Source organism: Etheostoma cragini, chromosome 6, assembly GCF_013103735.1.
Source record: "Etheostoma cragini isolate CJK2018 chromosome 6, CSU_Ecrag_1.0, whole genome shotgun sequence".
NCBI lineage: Eukaryota > Metazoa > Chordata > Actinopteri > Perciformes > Percidae > Etheostoma > Etheostoma cragini.
In genome coordinates, this window is record NC_048412.1 from 26,015,531 (window position 1) to 26,037,691 (window position 22,161).

The 22,161-nt window shown below is 41.7% G+C and overlaps 1 protein-coding gene across 7 annotated transcripts in view; it reads left to right on the top strand.

Annotated features, from left to right (window-relative positions):
• The window catches only part of cspg5a (chondroitin sulfate proteoglycan 5a), a 49,630-nt gene that overhangs the window by 16,670 nt on the left and 10,799 nt on the right, over window positions 1-22,161 (top strand). For all 7 annotated transcript variants that reach the window (XM_034873545.1, XM_034873546.1, XM_034873547.1 and 4 more), the window contains exons 2-3: window positions 153-1,161; window positions 17,025-17,213. In XM_034873545.1, coding sequence (XP_034729436.1) covers window positions 153-1,161; window positions 17,025-17,213 — 1,198 coding nt within the window. The remainder of the gene's footprint in view (window positions 1-152; window positions 1,162-17,024; window positions 17,214-22,161) is intronic.

Genomic DNA, 22,161 nt, shown 5'->3' on the forward strand with positions numbered 1-22,161 from the left:
GCTTTTGAGAAATCATTCGGGGCTGGAGCCCTGGAAGCCATTCCCTCACTCCACCCCTGTAAACGACAAAGCAATCATATCCCTTTAAAAGCTGAAGACACGTTTTCTGTTGTCACATTTGTACTAAAGAACATTCTTGTGTTTGTTTGTAGGGAATGCTGTTGGGACCAATGCCACTGAGCCGGACAGCGCGGCCAATGTTACCTCCCTTCTCAGCGAGGAGGATGGGCCTGTTAAGGTCAACGAGGCCGTCCTCGCAGTAACCGGGACGACCAGCTTGGCCAGTCCAGACACTGTGACCCCGAGGGCAGGCCGGATCCCCCGCGCCGGCGAGGAGGACGAGCAGAGCAGCGGCATGTTTCCTGAAACATTGGTCCCTGCTTTGGAAGAAGTGGCAGCCCCGCCCCAGATCAGCCCTGATTCTGCTGAGACAGAGCACCTGCTGCCTAGCAACCCACGCGGACAGGACGTCGTGGAAAGCGAGGAGGAGGAGGAGGAGGATGAGGCACGTCTGCCAAACACCGACCCGCCTTGGATCCACGCCAAGGACACAGCCGTGTTTGACCTGGATCACCTCTTCACCACCACCACCGCCCAGCCCTCGGCCCCCAACAACCCAACCAACCCCACCAATCCCTCCAACCCTGACGTCCTCCATGTCGACTTCTTCGACCCCTCCTCTCGTGGACGCGGCCTCGACCTGGCACCGCCGTCTCCATCATCACTGGCCCATGAGCTGCAGGGAGGCGACGCGACCTCCTGGGCGATGCCGGACAACTACGACTACCTCACCCCCTATGAGGATGGCGTGTCCCCCACCGCTGATGAGTACACCTACAGCACCACGACCGACACCTATGAGAGCGATGAAGACCTCCGCCTCGCCGGTGGGTCTCCAGCTCGCTCCAAGCCCAGAGTGCCAGCGTCTGGCCCCTTCATCCCCGGGGCCCCACGTCCTGGAGGGAGAGCTCCAGTACCAAATGTCCCTGGGGTGGCTCCTCCAATGGCCTCACCAGTGGACGGGTCAGATGGAATGGGTGGATGCCGTGTGGGCTACCAGATGGTGAACGGAAGTTGCCGCTCGCCCTGCGACATGCTGCCAAACTACTGTTTCAACGGTGGACAGTGTTACCTGCTGGAGGGCATGGGAGTCTTCTGCAGGTAGGACGCATCACATACACAAAGAATACACTGCACAGTTCGTACACAAAACAAGACGCTGCCACACAGAAAAAGGCCTACACACGCCATAACTTTGCAAGTCCTCCAAGTTTAACTAATCTGTTTAAATCTAACTTAAACTGACCTTACAACAAGATTGTCTTCAGATGTGAGATAGTGAGAGACTTTAGTATTTCAAATTTTTTCAGAGTCTCAAAGTGTGTTATAGACATTGATCATAAAACCATGGAGGCTCACAGCTTACACTTAAGCATGATGGGAAATGTAGTGCCAAAACAAAAAAAAATTCTTATTGCGTAAAACATTTTTAATACATTTTGAGTAACCTAATACACACCCTAGAAATACAGATGTAGTAACTTTGCCTTAGTACTGAATGAATGGAATAAAAAAAGAAATCAGCCATTTTACAAACAAAACGTCTGAAAACCAAAGAGTTGCAGCTGCTTCATCAGAGTCATTCATAATTTATAATCAATGATAAATACTCTGCAACCAAAGAGCAATCAGACACCAGTATGTAAAATAATTTGTTGTGTCATCTAATGTAGAAGCCTTCATGAAACTAGAGTCACAGTTATTCTAGTGCTCTGTTGGTCAGAAACATGTGGAGAAGCTCAGTGCAGAATAGAAAGCAATGTGTTGTTGCTCTTTTTAACAAGAGAGTTTTACAAGGATATGTTCCTCTGCCAGGCTCTGTGCTGAGATTCGCTTTTGCTTTGTGAGATTTGGTTTTACTTTGACATGCAAACTGCACACAGACACACACAAACGCACTTTATAGTATTGGCAAACACATGAACACATGCACAGAAACTGAGATGCATTTTACAGATGCACTGTTTTCACATGGTCCCCTTCTGCTGTCTCCCTTCCCATTGATAAACACTCTCATTATGATATGGCCTGCTTTCCAGACATTAGCCATAAACTGCAGTAATGGCTTCCCACGATACTCCATGTGATAGGGTTGCGGCTGTGCTGAATCTAGGTGCAGGTCAAAAGTCAAACAGATTAAGAGAATAATTTATGAAAATATGGTGTAAGCCACGGCGTAGTTCCAGCTCAATATCAATCCTCTGCAATGCATCTCAACGCCAACAATCACAGCGCATCTGCGGATCAAAACATCCCGATCTGTGAACAGCTACACTCAAGTTTAAAAGAACACGCATCACGTCAGTACTCTGGGTTCAGGAGTAAAGCTGCTGCAGATGGGGGAAAGAGGCTGTGTGCTTTGTCCGATTGCTTTTCTGAAATCATAAAGTATTATCGCAGAACTAGTGTTGTTTGTAACATATGTTAAATGGAATATGAAAGGCTCATGCTGAATTACTCCTTGTCTGCCTTTTTAGATGGAAATTGACATTTCTTCACCCTCGAAGCATCTTCCCCTCCTTGCTCCTCTGTTTCGGTTGCCTCTCATATTCCCTTGAAATTGTTAAATCTACCCTATACAGTATATGTGCACTATAAGCAACATTTGTTATGCCGTTTAACACTGTTAATGTTTAGTCACACCAGAAAGTGGAACAGTAAAATTCATCCAAGACTTAGTGATGCTTGGCGACATCATGGTACTACTCATAGGGCTAGTTGGTGTGGCTGGCAGGCCAACGGGGATGTACAGCACAGTGATAGTCAGTCACAACAGCTCTGAGACTTTCTTTAATTTTTACTTTGTAGTGAGCTGTTTACTCCCCCAGGCATTTTCTTTGTCAGGATTATGCATCATGTTATGCAATTATGAGCTATTAATTTTTTTAAATGCATATCAACTTCTGCATGGCAACCATTTACTTTTGTGGAGTTTATTCTCAGACAGAGGATATAAAATAATTTTGGGATGTTAAATCTACTCAAAAAGTAACTACAGCTTTTTTCAACCCTATTTCCCTATGTTTTTGTGACTGGTGGGAACAACAATCTTTGAAATTGGTCTAGTAATGAGCAAGATTGCTGCAGTTGGCAGCAGAGTAAACAGCTACAATGTTATTTAATGAGGCAGTTGTTCAACTTGTATTTACTTTCATAAAAGTGCTTGTTTTGCCACTGACAGGCTCAGATAAATATTCTAAGCGTCTGACAACCGTAATAAAAGGGTTTCTAAGGAGGTCAAACTTTCTGTTAAAGAGTCAGATCCTTTTTTTCAAAATTGCCTTTGCTAAACCCACCAGATTCCACGGAAATAAACAGTCATTTTAGCATTGTATAATACACTTCATTCAAAGTCGACAGAATCAAGACAAAACTATGCAAATATACATTTATCTTGTATATATTTATCTGACTCTTAATATGAGGCTGTCAGTGGCAAAACAAGCACTTTTGTGAAGGTAAATAAAAGCTGGACAGTTGTCCTATTAACTTACATTGTAGCTTGTTTTGCCGCTGCCGACTGCAGCGATCTCGCTTAATACTGGACCAGTGTCAAATATGTTGTTCCAATCAGTCACTTAGACACAAAACATAGGAAAATAGGTTGATTAAAATGGTAGGTACTCTTTCATGATTAAAAGTAAAAGTAGAAACTTTGATTATGAACTTTATTGTGGCTCCCAAAGTAAAGGACCCAACACTTCATATTTTGAGAGAGCTAACCAGTAAAGACAAAAACAGAAACTGAATTTTCATTTTTTGTAAGAATCTTTCATTCAACATACAAAAACATTTTAACGTTATCTTTATCACCACCCTATTCACCAAACCTGCTTTTTTCCCGTTTAACAAATTTCTGTTGGGAAAATAGCTCACTGAGTAAGTGCGCTCACCCCATGTTGGCTGAGTCCTGCAGCAGCCTGGGGTTTGAATCCAGCCAGTGGCCCTTTGCTGCGTGTCACCCCAATCTCTCGTTCTCCCCCATTCACACGTCTATCCACTGTCTCTGTCTAATAAAGGGGAAAAACCCTGAAAAAATAATCTTAAAATCAAAAATATTCAGAAATACAAACAACAAAGTAAAGTACGGATAAGTAAAAGGTCTACTTAAATAATTATCACCCTGGTGATATGTATTATATATATATTCCGGCCCGTCAGACACCGCCTACCAAGAGCCTGGGTCTGACCGAGGTTTCTGCCTAAAAGGAAGTTTTTCCTCGCCACTGTCGCAATTCAATTCAATTTCAATTCAATTTTATTTATAGTATCAAATCACAACAAGAGTTATCTCAAGACACTTTACAGATAGAGGAGGTCTAGACCACACTCCAGAATCCACAAGGACCCAACAGTTCCAGTAGTTTCCTACAGAGCAAGCAACACAATGTCGCACTGTTGCTTACTCTGTAGGAGACTACTAGAACTGTTGGGTCCTTGTAAATTCTGGAGTGTGGTCTATCTGTAAAGTGTCTTGAGATAACTCTTGTTATGAATTGATACTATAAATAAAATTGAATTGAAATTGAATGTATTAATTATGCTGTTTGGAGTTTCTTAATCCTGTTGGTTATTGGCTATATGTACATGATGTAACATCACCTTGAGATATTTCAGTTAGCCTAACAGTGAGGTGGAGATGGCAGTAAACGCGGTGAACATCAGCTGTTAACATCAGGCTTAGGTGTCAACCTGTTTATTAACAAATGTACATACTGTAATTACAACTATACATAGCCATTCTCTGCTGCTCTTCATACTATCCATCCTGCACATACAGTACACTTATTCTTACTACTCTTATAATGTTACCACATAGCACATAGTTTTACATACTGTGCATATCTGTATACTGTTCATACAGAATATCCACATTTATTCTGTTTTTCTCATTATATGTGCTTCTAATACACTGCATACATCTATATTGTTATTACTACTATTATAATGTCACTGCTACTACATTGCACATATCTGTACATGTTGTTCGTACATTGTTCCCATTACATGAATGCCATATTTATTCTGCTCTTATAACACTGCAGTGTATTTCTTGTCCTGCCTATGCACTACCTGTCTAACTTTGTATATCACATTGCACTTTTCTGCTGTTTTGCACTACTGGTTAGCCACAACTGCATTTTTTTTGTCTTTGTACTTGTACACTGCACAATGACAGTAAGGTTGAAAGCCGCCATTTTGTACGGATAGTCGACATCCATACAGGAAGAAATGCATCAAACAAGAGGCATGAAGATCAATTTATTAACCCACTGTAGCCTTGGTTTAGGAAAAAGGGCTGCTCAAAAATAATGCTCTATGCACAAAAAACACATGGAATAAAGTGAATTTCACAGACTGATGAGATCTCACAATGTCAGATCTGAGGCTGATTTCTTCGGTTTCAATCACATAAACATAGGTTTTACAATTCAAAATGGTAGAGATTTTTACGTTACATTGTCCCATAATGAGAAGAGACGTCAAATTAGTAAACAGCTGCAAGGATTAACTTGCAAATGTATGCCAACAGCTACACACATACATAATTACCAAACACATCCCAATCTGAACTAAAAAGGAGAATTTAAGATGCTGAATGTCTCTGAAAACAACTCAACAGCCCAGCCCAGCTCCCAGCCGACCTTTCACCCCGTCCATGTACAAAGTCTGCAGTTGCATCAAGACGTCAGTGAAAATGAGAGAATATTTGATTGTTATTTAATACACATCATTTAGAATAAGAGACATACTGGAACACCATCATGTAGGCAAAAGAGGAAACGTTGCCCTCTGCATTGGGGAGAGTAATATCAACACATCATTGACAACAATTTAACTATGAGACATGAGTATTATTAGCATAAAGAAACAAGATATTTGCATAGAGGATTGATCATTTTACGTATCATGGGTTAGGGTTATAGTTTAGTGTATTTTCTTGTCTTTTAGCTATTTCCACTGTTCTGCACTACTACTTCTGAACTCACTATGTAGTTAAGTCTAACGTTACATCAATATATACATGTTATATATCCATCAACAGATTAGAATTTTCTCTTTTTAGTTATTGCGATCATTTTACAAAAGGAATGCTTTGCACTCGCAAAAGAATCCAGGTGGAATGCACAGCAGTAGCGGGTACTCAAGTTGCCATGAGCTTTGAGAATATGGCAAGTCGATACCTCCATAGCAGTCTGTACATCCTTTTTATTTAGAGAATAATTCCCCTAAATATTTAAAATGATCAGTGACTGAGCAGCAAGCAGAAAGAAATCAGAAGTCAAATCAAAAGACTACGTTAGGTGTTATTGACCGACTCACACAGCGATGTTGGAAAAAAGAACTTGCTAAGAAGACAACATTATCCAGATATTTAGGGCAGATTTTGAGCCTCAGTCAGCAGATAGCAGCAGTTATGAAGCTCCTGAGAGTGAGTCAGGCGAGGGATGGAGAGAGACTGAGAGGCGTTTGTCTGCTGGGCAAAAATGCAATATGGGTCAATGAAGTGCTAGCACAGATGAGAACCAATATATATGTGTGTGTGTGTGTGTGTGTGTGTGTGTTTAGTAGGCTTGATTGATGATTGTGTGTCTGATTACACACATGACCTAGTCTGTGTGTGTCGTCTGTGAAACTGTCAGTTCTTATACTGTAGATTTGTTGGCGTGTGTTTTGCTTGCAGCTGAACTGGAGCAGCTTCACACATCAAGCCGATCCCATTATAGCGGGATGAATGTTGGACCCTTTTGCTCTCTGCAGTCAAACCCATGACCCTTTGAAGTGCAGCTTACTGACCTAAGACCAGCCAGTCGTATGTCTAAACTCCACCTTGCTGATGTTAGGGATTACCTGCCTCGACACTTTTTAAAGCTGAAAATGCATCTGTTCAAAATGAGATGAGATAAAGTCAAAGGACAACGTTAATGTACGCAGAAAAGAAGCAAAAAAAGAGAAGGGTAAAAGGAACTACTGGAGTTCAGTTTCAAATCAGTCTGAGCTGTCACACACACACTTACAGAGTTGTGTTGCTGTTGCTAGTTTGCCACAGCTTTTGTTTTGTGCAATTGTAACACTGAACTCCAGTCAGTCTGTACAAACACATTGCGATGTGATCTCTTTTTGTGAAGCTATCCACGGCATCTCCGGGACTGGCTCCCTTGTCCCTCTGACTAATGGGATCTGACAGCGTTAGCATCGTAAACCGCTTCCTTCTCTGGAGCTGCAGGACCGAGGACCATATTCGGAGAAACAGATGAGAAAACAGAGCGAGGGAAGGAAGGAGCGAGGGTGTGTGTGTGTGTGTGTGTGTGTGTGTGTGTGTGTGTGTGTGTGTGTGTGTGTGTGTGTGTGTGTGTGAGAAAGAGAGGACAAAAGGGGAGGATGTTAAAATTCTTAAAGTTTGCAACAGGAAAAGTCAGATATTGAAAGAAAAAGAAAGCGACGGAATTAAAAAGAAGTAAAAGAGTGATGGAGAGGGAAAGAGAGCAAGAAGATATCAACAGGAAATAACTGAAGAGAGCCAGAAAGAGAGAGAAGAAGAAGAATGAGTAAGTGAGAAATGGAGAAGAAACTGAGTGAGAGAATGAGTCAGAACCCTAAAACGCTTGCCAGCATGGAAACGACTCGGGAGAGCCAGGTTGAATTTACTGGTGTGTGTGTGTGTGTGTGTGTGTGCGTGCGTGCGTGTTTGTGTGTGTGTGCGTGCGTGTGTGCACAGCAGCTTGATGTGATTAAGGGAAGCTTTAAGCACCAACAGCAGTTTGTATCCATTTTAGATTTCATGACCACATCTTTGAAACACACTCATACACAAACACACACACTCACTCACACACAGGATTATGGGGGTATTAGGGATTGTTCCCAAGTCAAAGATCGTGGAATCAGGACTGAGGTCAATCACACAGGAGATTTACAACACACACACACACACACACACACAGGCATGCATGCATGCACACACACAGACACACACACAGCTTTGCCAAACGTCCGGCCCAACAATTCAATTATTCAATTATTGAATTGAAGATGCGCACATGCACAGATTTCTTATTGGCAGTAGTCATCTTGCTCAAACTAGGTTTAAAACATTAGGTTCAATACACACACACACACACACACACACACACACATACACACACACAGACACTCATATATACACACACATACATACACACACACACTCACACAAACACATACACATATTTATGCATACACACTTGTATGCACCAGATGTATCAACATAATGCACACTGAGTGGAGTAACAAATCATGATGGGAAGATTAATACCACTCTCACATGTAAACAAAGACAGAATCATCTGGTTTCTATTGATCTTTGTGTGAGCAGGGTTTTATTGAACCACTCAGTCTATGAGCTCTCACTCTCTCACTCTTTGTTTCTTTGTCAGAGTCAAATTCCTCTACATGCTTTTATTTTGAAAGAATTACAGAGACGAAACAGATGTATCAATAAAATGCACACGGAGTGGAGTAACAAGTCATGATGAGAGGATTAATACCGCTCGTGTGTCTATGCATTAAATACGAAGCTACGGCAAGCAGACAGCTAGCTTAGCATAAAGACACCTGCTAGATATTCTGAAACAACTGTTTTCTGAAGTAATGGTACAAACCTGAATATTTGATATAACATTATATCACATACAGATATAAATAAAAAGAGCCGGTTTGGTTTAGCAAAACTTTATGTGATTGCACCATGTCTGTGTGTGAGCCACCACTGACGGGGATGATTCTGATCTGCTGGGACTTACATTGCTGTCCATTTTCCTCAGACGTCGGAATGTGTTTAATTAAAACCAGTCAGATTTCACTGTGGGGTTTGCTCTATACAGTGTTGTTATATTAAGTTAAGTTACTTGGAACTTGATTACCGCCCTAGGCGGAGTGATATGCGCCACAGGAATAACGTAGTCGTTCTGTACCTGCATGTATGTAATGTGTCCTAAGGTGGAAGTAAAGTTACGTTGAATCTATCCTCAACTCCTCATTGTTGATTCACAAGTAATACTTCATCCAGGTTAGCCATAGTTAGCAATACCAGTGCATAGCAACGCATTAGGCTGTATTTTGTGCATACAAACAGCGTGAGAACATGTCCACAGGTAGAAGTTGGACAGTGCTTTGTTTAAGACTGATTTAATGATGCACAAAGAAGACGTTAATAAGTGCTAATAAACTGCATATTAGCACAACTTTTGGTGTCATAGACTGTATGAGACAATGATGCACAGAGCATACCCCATAATGGCTGATGGGGAAGGGCCACATCTGCATACCGGTAATTAGTTTGCAGTTTGTGGTATTGAGAGAGCTCTCCAGGGACGCATGTTATTATAGATTTTTGGTCACAGTTGCACCCAGAGATCCATGCTGGCTGATTATGTCATTAGCAGTGGCAACCAGCCTCTCTTTATATATGATGGTTAGCACAGTCTGGTGACAGCAGAGACAGACTGCTCTGCAGAAAATCTAATGTAAATGTGACAAGCAAGCAGAAATATACTGAACAAGGTGTTAATAATTTGCACACCAGAGACTTAAAAAAAGTTGTTTTGGATGGTGCAATCAAGGCTTTTATTGGACTGTAGAAACTACATAATCAGGCTCATACGAGACAGCTCAGGACCATGTGGTAAAATACTTGGTATAGTTCTCTTCTTGTCCTTCCAGTTGGCCTAAACCCTGGAAATGAAAGTATGTAAACATTATTACTATGGGTTGAATCGGTCAAATTCTTCTAAAGCCAAACGGAGACTCCTGATTATGTCGTCATGTTTTCAAATCCCTATTCAGGATTTAGCATTACTGGCTGATTGAATCTGACTGACTGATCTGCATAATGGAAGCCGATGCAGTTTTATTTTATTCAAGCTGGTTTGGCTTTTAAAAATGGTCTATTAGGAAATCTATTAGGATGACTGACGGCTGAATCTTCTGACCTAAAATAATACAATAATGTGTGCGTTTTTTACACTTTTTGTTCAATTATCTCTTTTTATTAGTTGGTCTAAGCACAACTGCTGAGTTGCCAGATCTTTCTGTCGTCATGAACACATCGCAGTTGACCTCCAGTGTTAATAATTTGTGTTATTTTTCATTGTCACTCTCCGATCCGATTAACATGTGGGACAGCAGCGCATTAACATTTTAACAGTGACAGGGAAAGACATACTGAAGCAGCAGGGTGTCAGTATTCTGCACACTGAGCAAATACACAACAATTCATAGAAACAATGAAAACTAACATTCATTTCTGAAAATAATTAAAAAATGCCTAAGTAATTAAGTAAGTTCAATCATAGTCTCACACATCTCCACAGCGTTGGGTCAGCACTAGAGGAAGGTCTAGAAGCAACCACTGTTAGGGGAAAACATGCTCTGGACTGGTTGTATTTCTTTTATCAGAATCATCTTTGGCGGCACTAAACTTGTGATACAACAAGTTTCCAGAGGCACCAAGCTGTACCTTCTCCTGTCCTCTGCTGGCTTTTTACCATCAGATCCTCCTCTTTCTGGGTGTTGCACAGTTGACTCACTGTTTCCTTCATTGCTCCACTCCCTGTAGTTATTGCATGAGAAAATATGCACTGCTTCAAGGAAGAAAGTTTAAAAATACTGTTGTTTTAATGCAAATTTAGGATTAATGCAAAAATATTCAGTAAACACCCTGCCGTGCCCTCTCCTGTCAGTCCACATCCAGCTCTTTTAGGTCGGGCCTTCTGTTTGCTTGTTCCCCTCTAACCTTCCCTCTGCTTGTTCTTACATACTGCAAAAGAACATTTGCTCACCCTTTAAACAGTTTTTACGTACTGTTTTAATCCTATATCTGGTATTGTGGCGCATTTTACGTTTCATGTAAAGTTTCAATACCATTGGTGTCGACATCGGCTGCTTGGAATCTGTACAAGTACTGGAGTTCATGCACCAATCCGATACCACATAATGTACCTCTAAAGAAAATCTATAAAAATCTTCTTTTTCCATTATGACTGACTGTCAAACTGGATAATAAAGTTCTATGGCGTTAATTTTTGTGTTTGTTCATGTTTCACAAAAGGTTTAATCTAAGCCAGGCCTTACAACAAAGATAAAAATCATATTTTATCCATAGAGGGATAGTTTTATGCAGCTGTTAAAACATAATAAAATATATGACATACTGGTATTGGATCAGTACTGGGTATTGTCCGATACGCAAGTTCAGGTGTCGGAATCGGTATTGCAAAACAACAAAATGATATCGGTCCAACTCTACTCTTAAATTGAGAAAGATAAGATTTTGAAAATGTGGTCGATTTACCAGAATTATGCCTTCCTGAAAATGTGCTCTGACATTTTCTGCAACTGACATTCTTGTCTTGGCAAGCCCTTAGGTAATTTAAAGGTGACCATGATGTATTATCACCTTTTAAATTGCTTTGGCAAACTTGTTGGCAAGCCGTTGCAGTTAATCTTCCTTTAGCTATGTTTCTGGTCTCTACCAACTCCTGGGTGAAATATGTCTCTTTAGCTGCTAAATGCTCCACAGTGTTCACCATAGTCTCTACTTGTCTGCAGTTTGGTGCTCAGCAGGAGGTGTGTGGTGGGTTTTAGAGCTTTTATTGTTGAAAAACTGCTGTCTGCTGCGTACAACTAAGGTTGTATCAACAAAACCTCAGAGTGTATTAAATTAGGAAATCTCGTTTTAAGCAGCCGTAATTGACTCCTTGGATTTTTAGTTTCCAAATACACACACCATGCCTGTTTGCTAGTGGCCTTTAGCCCTAAACTAATGGCCATGCACACTCTCCTTCCAGCCCCCTCGTCTCACGCCCTTCAACACTCCTCATCAAACCCAGCCGGGGGTCTTATTAGAGGGCCACAACCCCACCTGCACCATTGTCCCCCTTTGTTAGTTCAATTAGAGGCTCTCTGTCTGTCTGCCGATCCCTTTTCTGCCCCAGTGGGGCCCTAATCAGGTAAATATTGAGAGGATTTGTTAGTTCTTTGTAATGTGGTTCTGTTGTATTCCTGCCGGGCTGTGGCAACGCTTTAAATGTGACTGCGGTGAGCCGCGGCGATAGAGATAATGATGAGTTGGGAAGAAAATAAAAAACTGTGCTGTGGGACACAGTGGGAAGGCCTGGGGGACGCGTCTGAGGTTTTATAGAGGGAAGGAGGGAGCGAGGGAGGCTGGTTGACACATTTCATCTCAGACAGATCAGTGCTCTTAAAAAGAGACATTAGAATTGTTTTTTCTCTGATAAGGAGTCAATTCAAATTTGATTCCTGATCTGCACAGCTGCCCTGGATGTGTAGCCTGACAATCCAGACCCACATCAAGATGTTGGGTCTGCTAACTCACCAGTGTCAGTGTTCAATCCAAAAGGCAGGACAGAGCAATGCTAGTTGATAGATTAAACTAGTGCCGTATCGGGTCGCCAAAACTCCAAACACATCTTCCTTTTTTAAGAACGAGTTCAGTGCTTAACTCCAAGTCTTCCGGAGTCGCAGCCAAAGCCGATTCGAAAGGCCGCTGTTCGCAAGCAGCAGCAGCCATCTTCTTTGTTTTCAAGTAGCAGGGAATTCATGCGGGCTGGCGCAACTCTGCCGTCATTATTTTTAGCCCCCCCCCCTTCCAGCTCTATACACCATGTAATTGGCCTGACTAGAGTTTGGTTTTTCCAGCTCACTAGCCAACGGAGAGTTGCTAGACTGACCCTGGCTGCAAATTACTAATGCACGGGGTGCATCTAGATTTCCTGGCTACTGGATCTGAGCTTTTTCCACAGAATGAAAGCCACTCCTGTCAGCTTTTTTAAACTATGTTCCAAATCTTAATGGAGAAGGCTGGTGTAATTCTGTATTTTTATTATTTTCACCAGAACCAACATAAAGACCAGAACCAAAAATGTGGTGGCAAAGGTAACCCAAACAGGAGGAAATTGCGGATTTTTTGGGGACTATTTTTGGCTGCAAATTAATACATATTTGGTGTCCTACAGCCTGGCTAATTGGCATTTTAGTCACATATCTCCTCATTGAATTAATCACTGGTAGAATGTTGGAACTTTAAACTCACCGGATGGTATAAAATTGACTCTGTGACCAATAATCTGCGAAACAAAATAGTCAAGTTGCTGCTGAGTAGGCGGGAGATCTGAGGAGCAGTTAACCATTGTCCTCAGACATCCACCGGAGTTTAGAATGCCAACGCAAAGAAAGCAGAAGTTAACGACATCTGGCCGAGAATGAGGGACATCTACCAAAATTTCTAGCGGGACCTGAACAATTCCTGAAGGGGAACTTCGTTGATGTAGACAAGGGGGGCTCTAATGAGTATTCACAGCAGCAGGACAATGTATGTGACGTTGACAGTGATGTGCTTTTAGCCCTGCTATAGAGATGTTGGGGGGACCATCACTTTGGTCCGGACTGAAATAACTCAACAACTATTAGATGGATCATGGTTCATGGTACACAGATGATGAACCCTTTTGACTTTAGTGATCAGCTGACTTTTCACTTTACCACTAACAGTTTAAAATTTCAGTTTGTCTAAAACTTTGATTTTTTACCAAATACCTGTTGAACCTTCTCTAATAACCTTATGATAGCATGCTAACACAATATGGTAAACATTACACCTGCTTCCCAATAGCATGTTAGCCTGCTGACGCTAGCATTTAGCTCAGTACAACCTCGGGCTTTGGATACACAAGCAATTCTTGTTTGTACAGTTCAGTTGGTTTTTGTTTTCCAAATTGTTTTCTCATCCTAACTATAACCAACCTTGTACTGCTGTTTTTTTCTTCTCCTAATGTCAAAGAAGAAGAAAGAAAAAAAACTCAGTTGCACAAACTGAAAGCAGAGACATAAATCTGCTGGAGGCGCTAGGCAAAGTGCAGCAGGAAGGAGAGTTGAGAGAGGAGGGATGGAGGGATGGAGGGATGGAGGGAGGAATGGGGAAGGTAAAGAGCCAGTAAACAAGAAAAGAGATTTTAAAGAAGATTAGCGGCATGGGAGACCAGGAGGAGGAGGAGGGGGAGAGGAAAGGAAGTAGAGAGGAAGAAAGAAATGGGAACTAGCCGCTAAAGCCCGACTGTGTCCCTCATGGACGGCTGACCGGGGATGCGTGCGTGTGATGGAATGACATGTCAGCGCTGCATCTGCTCCGCTTTGCCGCTCAGCTGGGTTGTCATGACGCCCGGCACATCCTCGCTCGCATTCTTGTGCCTTGCCCTTCTCCGTCTCTCACTCTCTATTTGCATCCCTCCCTCCATAACCCGACTTACATAAACCTCTTCTTTGTATGAAGGCAGAATGGCTCAGAGGTGGAGTGCATTGAAGTCTCTCTGAAAATGTAATACAGAGCATCATCCCTTTTTTTTTTCTTCTCTTTCTCACTCTTTCTCACCACTTATGCCCACACTTAAAATGTCTCCCGGCTCATTGCCAGCTTTACCCTTCAGTTAGCAAAATAAAAGTGTCAAGGATTGAGAAAGGAAACAGGAAGTGGCTTGGTGAAAAGAGCATGTTTAGCATGTAGAGAACGTTGGAGCGGCCATACGCCCAACACCTCCATTCATCTTATTATCTGCCGTGTGTGTGTGGGTGGGGAGGGCGGTTAAATGCTTTGTCATCCGTTAATTAAAGCTGTTCTCTTTGGAGCCTTCTGCGGTCATTTTGGTTTCATGACCCCAGGATGCTTTCCTAGAAACCTTCAAATTCTTCAGCATCTATGATCTATATGAAAAATACATGAGTAAGAAAATGAGCACCATCTCCTTCACCCTTGAAAAGCTCCCTTTGACAGTTTTATATTTTTAATTTGTGTTTTTACGTCAGGCACTTGGACAGCTCTGTGGGCAAAATAACCAAAAGAGAAACAATCAAGACTTTCTTCACGGATCAACTCGCCCATTGTAGGGTTACCTCAAACTGGAAGTCCCCTGTGACAAAATGACTGCTAGCATGAAAGTAATACTGGCATGTGGTAGAGATCCTGGCTGAAAACTAAAAAGTACACATGCAGAAGAATAATTTTTTAAAACATTGGAAAGGTAGAAATTGTACATATTCAATTATTCAGCTTCCATCTCCATAGAGTGGGCTGGTGCGTCAGTTCAGAAGAAATTAAAATAATTCAGATTTAATTTGTATCATTGTGCCCAGACACGCATTCCTTTTTTTTTTATCTTGCACCACCAACAAAATGTCCACTCACCCATCAATTGAGGATATCTGTTAAATTGATGACTGAAGAGCTGACCGCCTTAGCTGCATTCTGAGATGAATGGCGTGGGAGCATGATGATGTGCATGCTAACATTCCATATTAGACTAGTTTCCATGTTAGAAAACATTGAAAGTATATGCACATTGGATTAAAAGTTGCAAAACTATGCATTCTGATAGGTTTCCAATAAGATTTTTTGGAACTCATTCAGTTTCTGAACATGCTGCATTTGTTTTTTTAAAGATTATGTTTGGGGCATTTTAGGCCTTTAATTCTACAGGACATCTTAGACTTGAAAGGGTAAAGAGAAGGGGGAATGACATCCCAGGTCGGAGTCAAACCTGCAGCCGCTGCGTCGAGGAGTAAACCTCAAATATGGGTGCCCACTCTACCAAATGAGCTAACCAAGCACCCCCCCTTCAGGGATTCTTTTAACCACACCCAACAGTGACGTAACAGGGTCCTGGAGTCCACCTGTACTTCACCACAGCAAAGAAGAACAAGTTAACGCATGGGAGTTATGACCGCTCAGACGTAAATCTGGCATGTTTTAATGGAAACTGTTCCAACGGTCACACAGGCAGACAGAATAACGCAGAGCCACACATTCTCCCACTCATCTGACGGTGAAACAGCGGGGCTCAGCAGCGTTATAGTCTCGTTAAGCGATGAAATAGATTTGCCATTTTACACGCCAAACAGTCTGTAGACAAAGCCATCTGCCTTTGTGTCCTCGGGCGGAAACCCAACTCTGCCAAAACGGTTACGGAGGGAGTCTGGGACTCAGATGGCGGCTGTGTGTGTTTTTCTACATGTGTGCCCGTAATGTGGAGCCACACATGGACGCCCATATGCATTGTTTAAGATCTTATATGCTCAAATGTCTTTTATGATGATGTTTGATAAAGTGTGTGTATGTGTGTGTGTGTGTGTGTGTGTGTGTGTGTGTGTGTGTGTGTGTGTGTGTGTGTGTGTGTGTGTGTGTGTGTGTGTATGTGTATGTGTGTGTGTGTGTGTGTGTGTGTGTGTGTGTGATTGAGAGACAGTGAGTTTGTTCATAGTCGGAAAATGCCCTGCGCTCTTTTTTTCAATACTTTCTATTTTCTGACACAACGTGTTTATATTATTTGAATTTTTTGAATAAAGCCTCTTTCAAAAAACCTGCCAGCGACCCTTCCATCCGGCTAACATGCCTGCGGTCGATTACTTCACAATAACATTAAGACTTATGTAACATGTTGTGAAACACTGGAAGTTTTTAGGGCTTTTTTCATACTCCACACCAAAGCAGTTAAATATTATCAGAAACAGAAAAGAAATCTTGAATGTTTACAAAAAGACTAAATTTCAAAAAAAGGACTGAGCCAACATGATTGACATGTTAAAGCCACATATAATAGATGTTGCCTGGCTTAACTGACATGTTAACACACAATTCACTGAATCCATCTCATGGAGATGTGTTGTTTTACCCAACTAACCGTTTCTCTTTTGTCTCTCTTTCCCCATTTTCTTTCCTCTTTCTGCTCACTGATCATTTTATTTCACACTTCTTATCTTTTCATCCTCTCTCGGATTCCTCTTTGCCACATCTCTATATTTCAAAACTCTTCCTCTGCCATTTACAATTTTTCCCATCATCTTTGCTTTCTCGCCTGCTGTGTATCCCCTTCATCCTCTGTCCCTTTATTCCATCTCATCTCTGTCTCTTTTAGATGTAACGTCCAGGATTACATCTGGCACAAGGGTGCTCGCTGCGAGTCGGTGGTGACCGAGTTCCAGGTGATGTGTCTGGCCGTGGGCGCCTCGGCTCTGGTGGTCCTGCTGCTCTTCATGATCATCGTCTGCTTCGCCAAGAAGCTCCATGTGCTCAAGACGGAGAACAAGAAGCTGCGCAAGCGCAGGTGAGGCTCCATCAAGAGCTAAGAGATATAAGCACTGAAAGTACTTTATCTTCCTTTTTTATTGATTTGTAGAGGGCATCAATGGTAGCGTCCAGTTCACAAAGAGAAACCATCAAAATATAGTATTGGGTTTCAAAAAATGCTTTGATGTTCAATACCCAATTTCAATACCTAAGGAGTAAATGGCATCAGCGTCACTGAGCCAATAAGCATGCAGCATGCTTCTAACGAGATCTGATAACGTTTGTGATTGGCTGTTCAGCGTTACAAGTCGTAGAGGCAGGCAGGAAAAACTCTCTGTTACGCAGGTAGACGGGCTCACGTAGTAGCAGCTAAAAAGTAAAGAAAAGTATTTGTGCTGTAATGTTGTAAGTTCTTTGTTTTATAAAATTGTTAGTGAAAAAAGTATTGTTTATGTCAAAGGTATCAAAGTCACGGTATTGGTATCAAAACTGGTATGGAACATTTTTTAACTACACCCAGCCCTAACAGGTATTTAGTCACTTTTGAGGCGGTATAGCCCTAAAAATGTAGAGAGTAGAGCTCCCTACATTTATTTTCAGTTATCCTAACAGGAACCAAGGACAAAAAGGAAAATGTAAAACATTTCTTTCCCCCCAATTGGCACCTTCCTGATGAAGAAATACAGTGTAGAAGTCAAACTCCATCTGTCAAGATCTCCTTTGAGCGGCGTTTCCTGCAGGCTTCGTTTGTCTAATATTAAAAGATCAATCAAACAACATTAAAAAGTAAAGTCTTTAGTACCTTGCTCAAAGGCAGTCTGGCGCAGCAGATTTATTATCCGTTACCCAGCAGACGCTGAGTCTCGGCCGCGGTACATTACTCCCATCGATGTTAAAGATTGAAGGAGACGTTTTTTTGTTATTTCTGCGGCTGTGACTGCCTCAGGGCCAAACTGCTGGCCCTGCTTGTGTTTAGTGTTAAGTTTAGAGAATGACACAGACAGACTGGTCGATTGAGGGAGATAAAGGGGGGGGAGAGATATTCAATAAATGTTCGTCTAAAAATAAGCGTTAGGGAGGGGAATTAGTCTTGAAGTTCAGACGTGTAAATGGAGTCAGTACGTGGCACATATTCGTGTTGATCAGATCCAAATCTCAATAGGAAACCATTCTTAAATTCCAAAGATTACCTAACAAAATGGTCAAGAGGTAGTGTGATAATTTTTCTAAAATGATATCATTGGAAATATAATCCTAAATTTGGGGAAATTATTCATGTCTGAATAAATGAAAGAAGCTCATTGTTGTTTTTTTCTGTTCAGGCAGGCTCAGATCTGCATAAGGCAGTGGCCACAACTGGTAGATAACAAATGAATTGTAGTAACTTGGAAAACCTTATGTAAAGTGGACTTATCTTGACTTCTCGAACCAACATGTCTTTCTCCTCCTCTTCTTGTTCCTCTTCTTGTAAAAAGAAGAACTGCTGTAGATGGCCATGAGACATTTGTTTTAGAGTCCACCTGCATTTCTCTCTGAAGTTGAGATACCAACCAACAGAACATCAAGTAGAGCCTGAGGGAGGCATCAGCAATCTGTATATATATATGGTCAAAGTGATAAATCCTACTTCACCAATAGACCATATATTATAAAATTAAAATAGAAGATTTTTCAATTAAGTTAAGTGCTGGAACGTGAACACATGTCCATAGAACCATAGAAGTCCGAGCAGCAGTTGCTGGTTGTATTAAGACGCTACAGGGCTCCAAGACGCCGGCTACCAGCAGCAGTTGCGTATCAGAACCGAGAAAGTTGTTGTAGTCTTTCTTTAAAATCTTCTCGAGTGCAGATTTTCAGTCTACTTTCCACTTGTAACATACTCTTGATCATTCCATATGTGTTCAGATGTGTGGGAGTGAGGCTTGAGCGATGCATGCAAACAAAAAGACGATTATCGTCACTGACAGGGAGAAGCCAGGAGCTCGCAGCAGAGTTACAGACAGTTTCATTAACACAGGACGCCTGAGATTTAGGGAATACATAAAAGTAGATAGATGAGAGGACAACAGCATGTGTCCTTCACAGGAGCAGAGAAAGCCGTGAGCACAGGAATTATTTTCCACAACACTAACTCACAGTTACAGCCAAGAACAACTCAAGAATCAAGAATGATTGAAGCAGCAGAGGTTCAGTGCCTTCCTCGAGGACGTATGATTGAACCTGTTACTTTTCAGCTGAGACATTGTAGTTTGTCTTCCCCCTGTTTTATTACCCAAGGCTAAATAAACTAAACCTATGAATGACAGTAGATGTATTTGCACTTCCTCTATCCATACTCCTCATTTTCCCCTATTTTTCTGATCAATAAAGATCTCATTTACCTAATTTTAACATTTAACAAATACAAGTTGAAGCACACAATTGCACATTTTCACATTTGAGTTACGTGCAACAACAAAAAAACGCACACTGTCTAACTTGCAAACATATATAAAGTTGATATAGTAGGAAACGTTTTGGTACTAGACCATCAGGCAAATGGCGTTACACCCTGAGAAGCCATCTTTTGTAGGAGCGGACTGTTTTTTGTGTACCAATCAATTACTTTCACAAGAAATCACATGAAAGTTCCAAACGGTCATTGAACTTGCATGTAAGACAGTGTGCTGGGGTCTTTTGAGCTGCTTGTCCCCCTCCGACCCACCAGTCTCACATTGTAGATGTGCATTTGAGTTAGAGAGAGGGAGAAAGAAAAAAAGCAGATAAGTGAGGAGGTGGATAAGGAATGAGAGTTAAGTCCACTTTTTTTATATAGCACAATTAAAACTACATAAATTGACACATAGTCTCGCTTTGGACTGTAGCAACTCATTTGGATATGCCTTTAATGTAACAGATGTTTATTTATATCAAAAAGTTACCAATAAAGATTTAATGGGATGGGAGGTTGTTCCAAAGCCTGCAAGCAGAAGCTTGGTCACTTGTGGTTTTGCAGCAAGAGGATGAAGTTGGTCTGTGAGACAGCGGAGGATGGCGATGGGGGGGGGGATATGAGTGAAGAAGAACCGATAGAGGCAGTCCAAGGGAGGTAGACGTGCTAGGATAGATCTGTGAAATAGAAGGCAAACAAGTGAGGATGAGAATGAAGGAATGCGGAGGAGGAGACAAAAATGGAGGGGAGCGGCGGCAAGGAGAGCTGATGGTGAGCAGCCGGCAGAAAACCACATATCAGAAAAGATGAGGGAGGCGGCACATAGAGGAAGAAAAGCCGTTATGCACTCTCAGGAAAACAGGCTCTGGGATGGACCAGGGAAAGGTTCTGTAGAAATGTTTTTTAATGCATTAAAGAACTATTTATGAATAGGATCAAGCTCAAATGCTAGTACACATGACCTTAACTATGCTCTAAATCCCTTGTACAGGCAGTGATTCTTATGGTATGAATCAGGTACTGATGCTACAAAGAAGCAGCAGTAACATAAATTGTAAAAGTAATTCATGAAATCTTTCTAAATCATTTATTATCTGTCTCTATGCACTTTCTCATCTTTATATTTAGTGTCAAGTGCAAAAAGGTTCTCTGCCTGGGGGTTGATCCATGAGAATCAGAACAAAGGGTTGTTTCAATAGGTTCAAAACTAAAGCAAATTAAGAGCAAATTCATTTTACTTGATTAAGGAAAATCTGTCTTTAAAGGTCCAATGTGTAGGACGTTCTCCCATCTAGCTTTGAGATCTTATATCGCAATCAACTCTCTCGCACCATGCAGTTCAAAGATGTGTATTACAGCTACACAAAGACGGTAATTTTCTCCATTCAATATCCTTTTTCTTTTCTGGGGGAAGAAGACTTCTATTCCTGAAAATTGGATTTTGAATACGTGTGGTCCTCCATGTTTTCCTCCTCAAAGTTGCCAGTACCAGTAAGCTACGATACCCATTAGCAGCATTAGCAGCACCTGTGAGTTTATCATTTGACAGCCAAAAGCCAGTTCATGCAAACGGAAATGTAAAATTTCAAGCCATTAGGAATACTTGGAATTGATGGTGATGGTAAATATTCAGGAAAAAAGACAGGTTTTTGAACAGGCAACACCAATTTTGATGATGAACAACTAAACACGTTACATAATGGACCTTTAAGGACTTAAAAACAGATATAAATCATGACACAAGATGAAGATATTTTCTACTGAATTGTCTTATTGCTCTTTTCAAACTATTCATCACAGGCATTGCATGATGATCACCAAAAGGTTCAAAACTGTTCATCAACAGTCATGTTTATGATAGGATATCTGTATCTTAATCTATTAAATGTTTTTAAAGTCAAAAACGCTTCATAGGAACCCGTAAAAGAACCCTAAAACCCCACATTTCTGTGTGCAATATATGGAGAGAGACAAAGACTCCGAGAGAGATGGACTGAATGTAAAGTACAGAGTGACAAACAGATTGAAGGACTGGATTGGAAATAAAAAGGAGTGTGGGGGTGGGAGGGAGGGGGTGGTGTGTTGGTTCGCCATGGCTTTGGCAGAGCCGGTGTTTTACTGTTGGTCTCCCTAGCAACAGAGCCGTCGTGCATGATCAGCAGCCCGCCGATCGAGCGCCGCGGATTCAAATGGGAACCGAAAGGACCAAATTCTCAACACCAGAGCTCACGCTACAGGGACTATTTTTAGCTCCACGGGGGAAGGTTATCATCCTAGTCATGGCGGAGGAGATTATGGATGATGATGATGAAGAAGATGATGGTGGGGAGGAAAAGTGGTGCAGTCAGCAGCAGCCTTAACGCTAGCTAGCTGATATTAAAACAGGAGAAAAAGGGTGATGTCATTGGTTCTCTGGATCCAGCTAAAAGTAGGGCAGTCTGAACAGGAGGCGGGAGGGAGGGAGAAACACGGGGGAGGCAGGGTTGACCTACATACAGCTGTGCGACCTAAGGGGTGTGTGTGTGTGTGTGTGTGTGTGTGTGTGTGTGTGCGT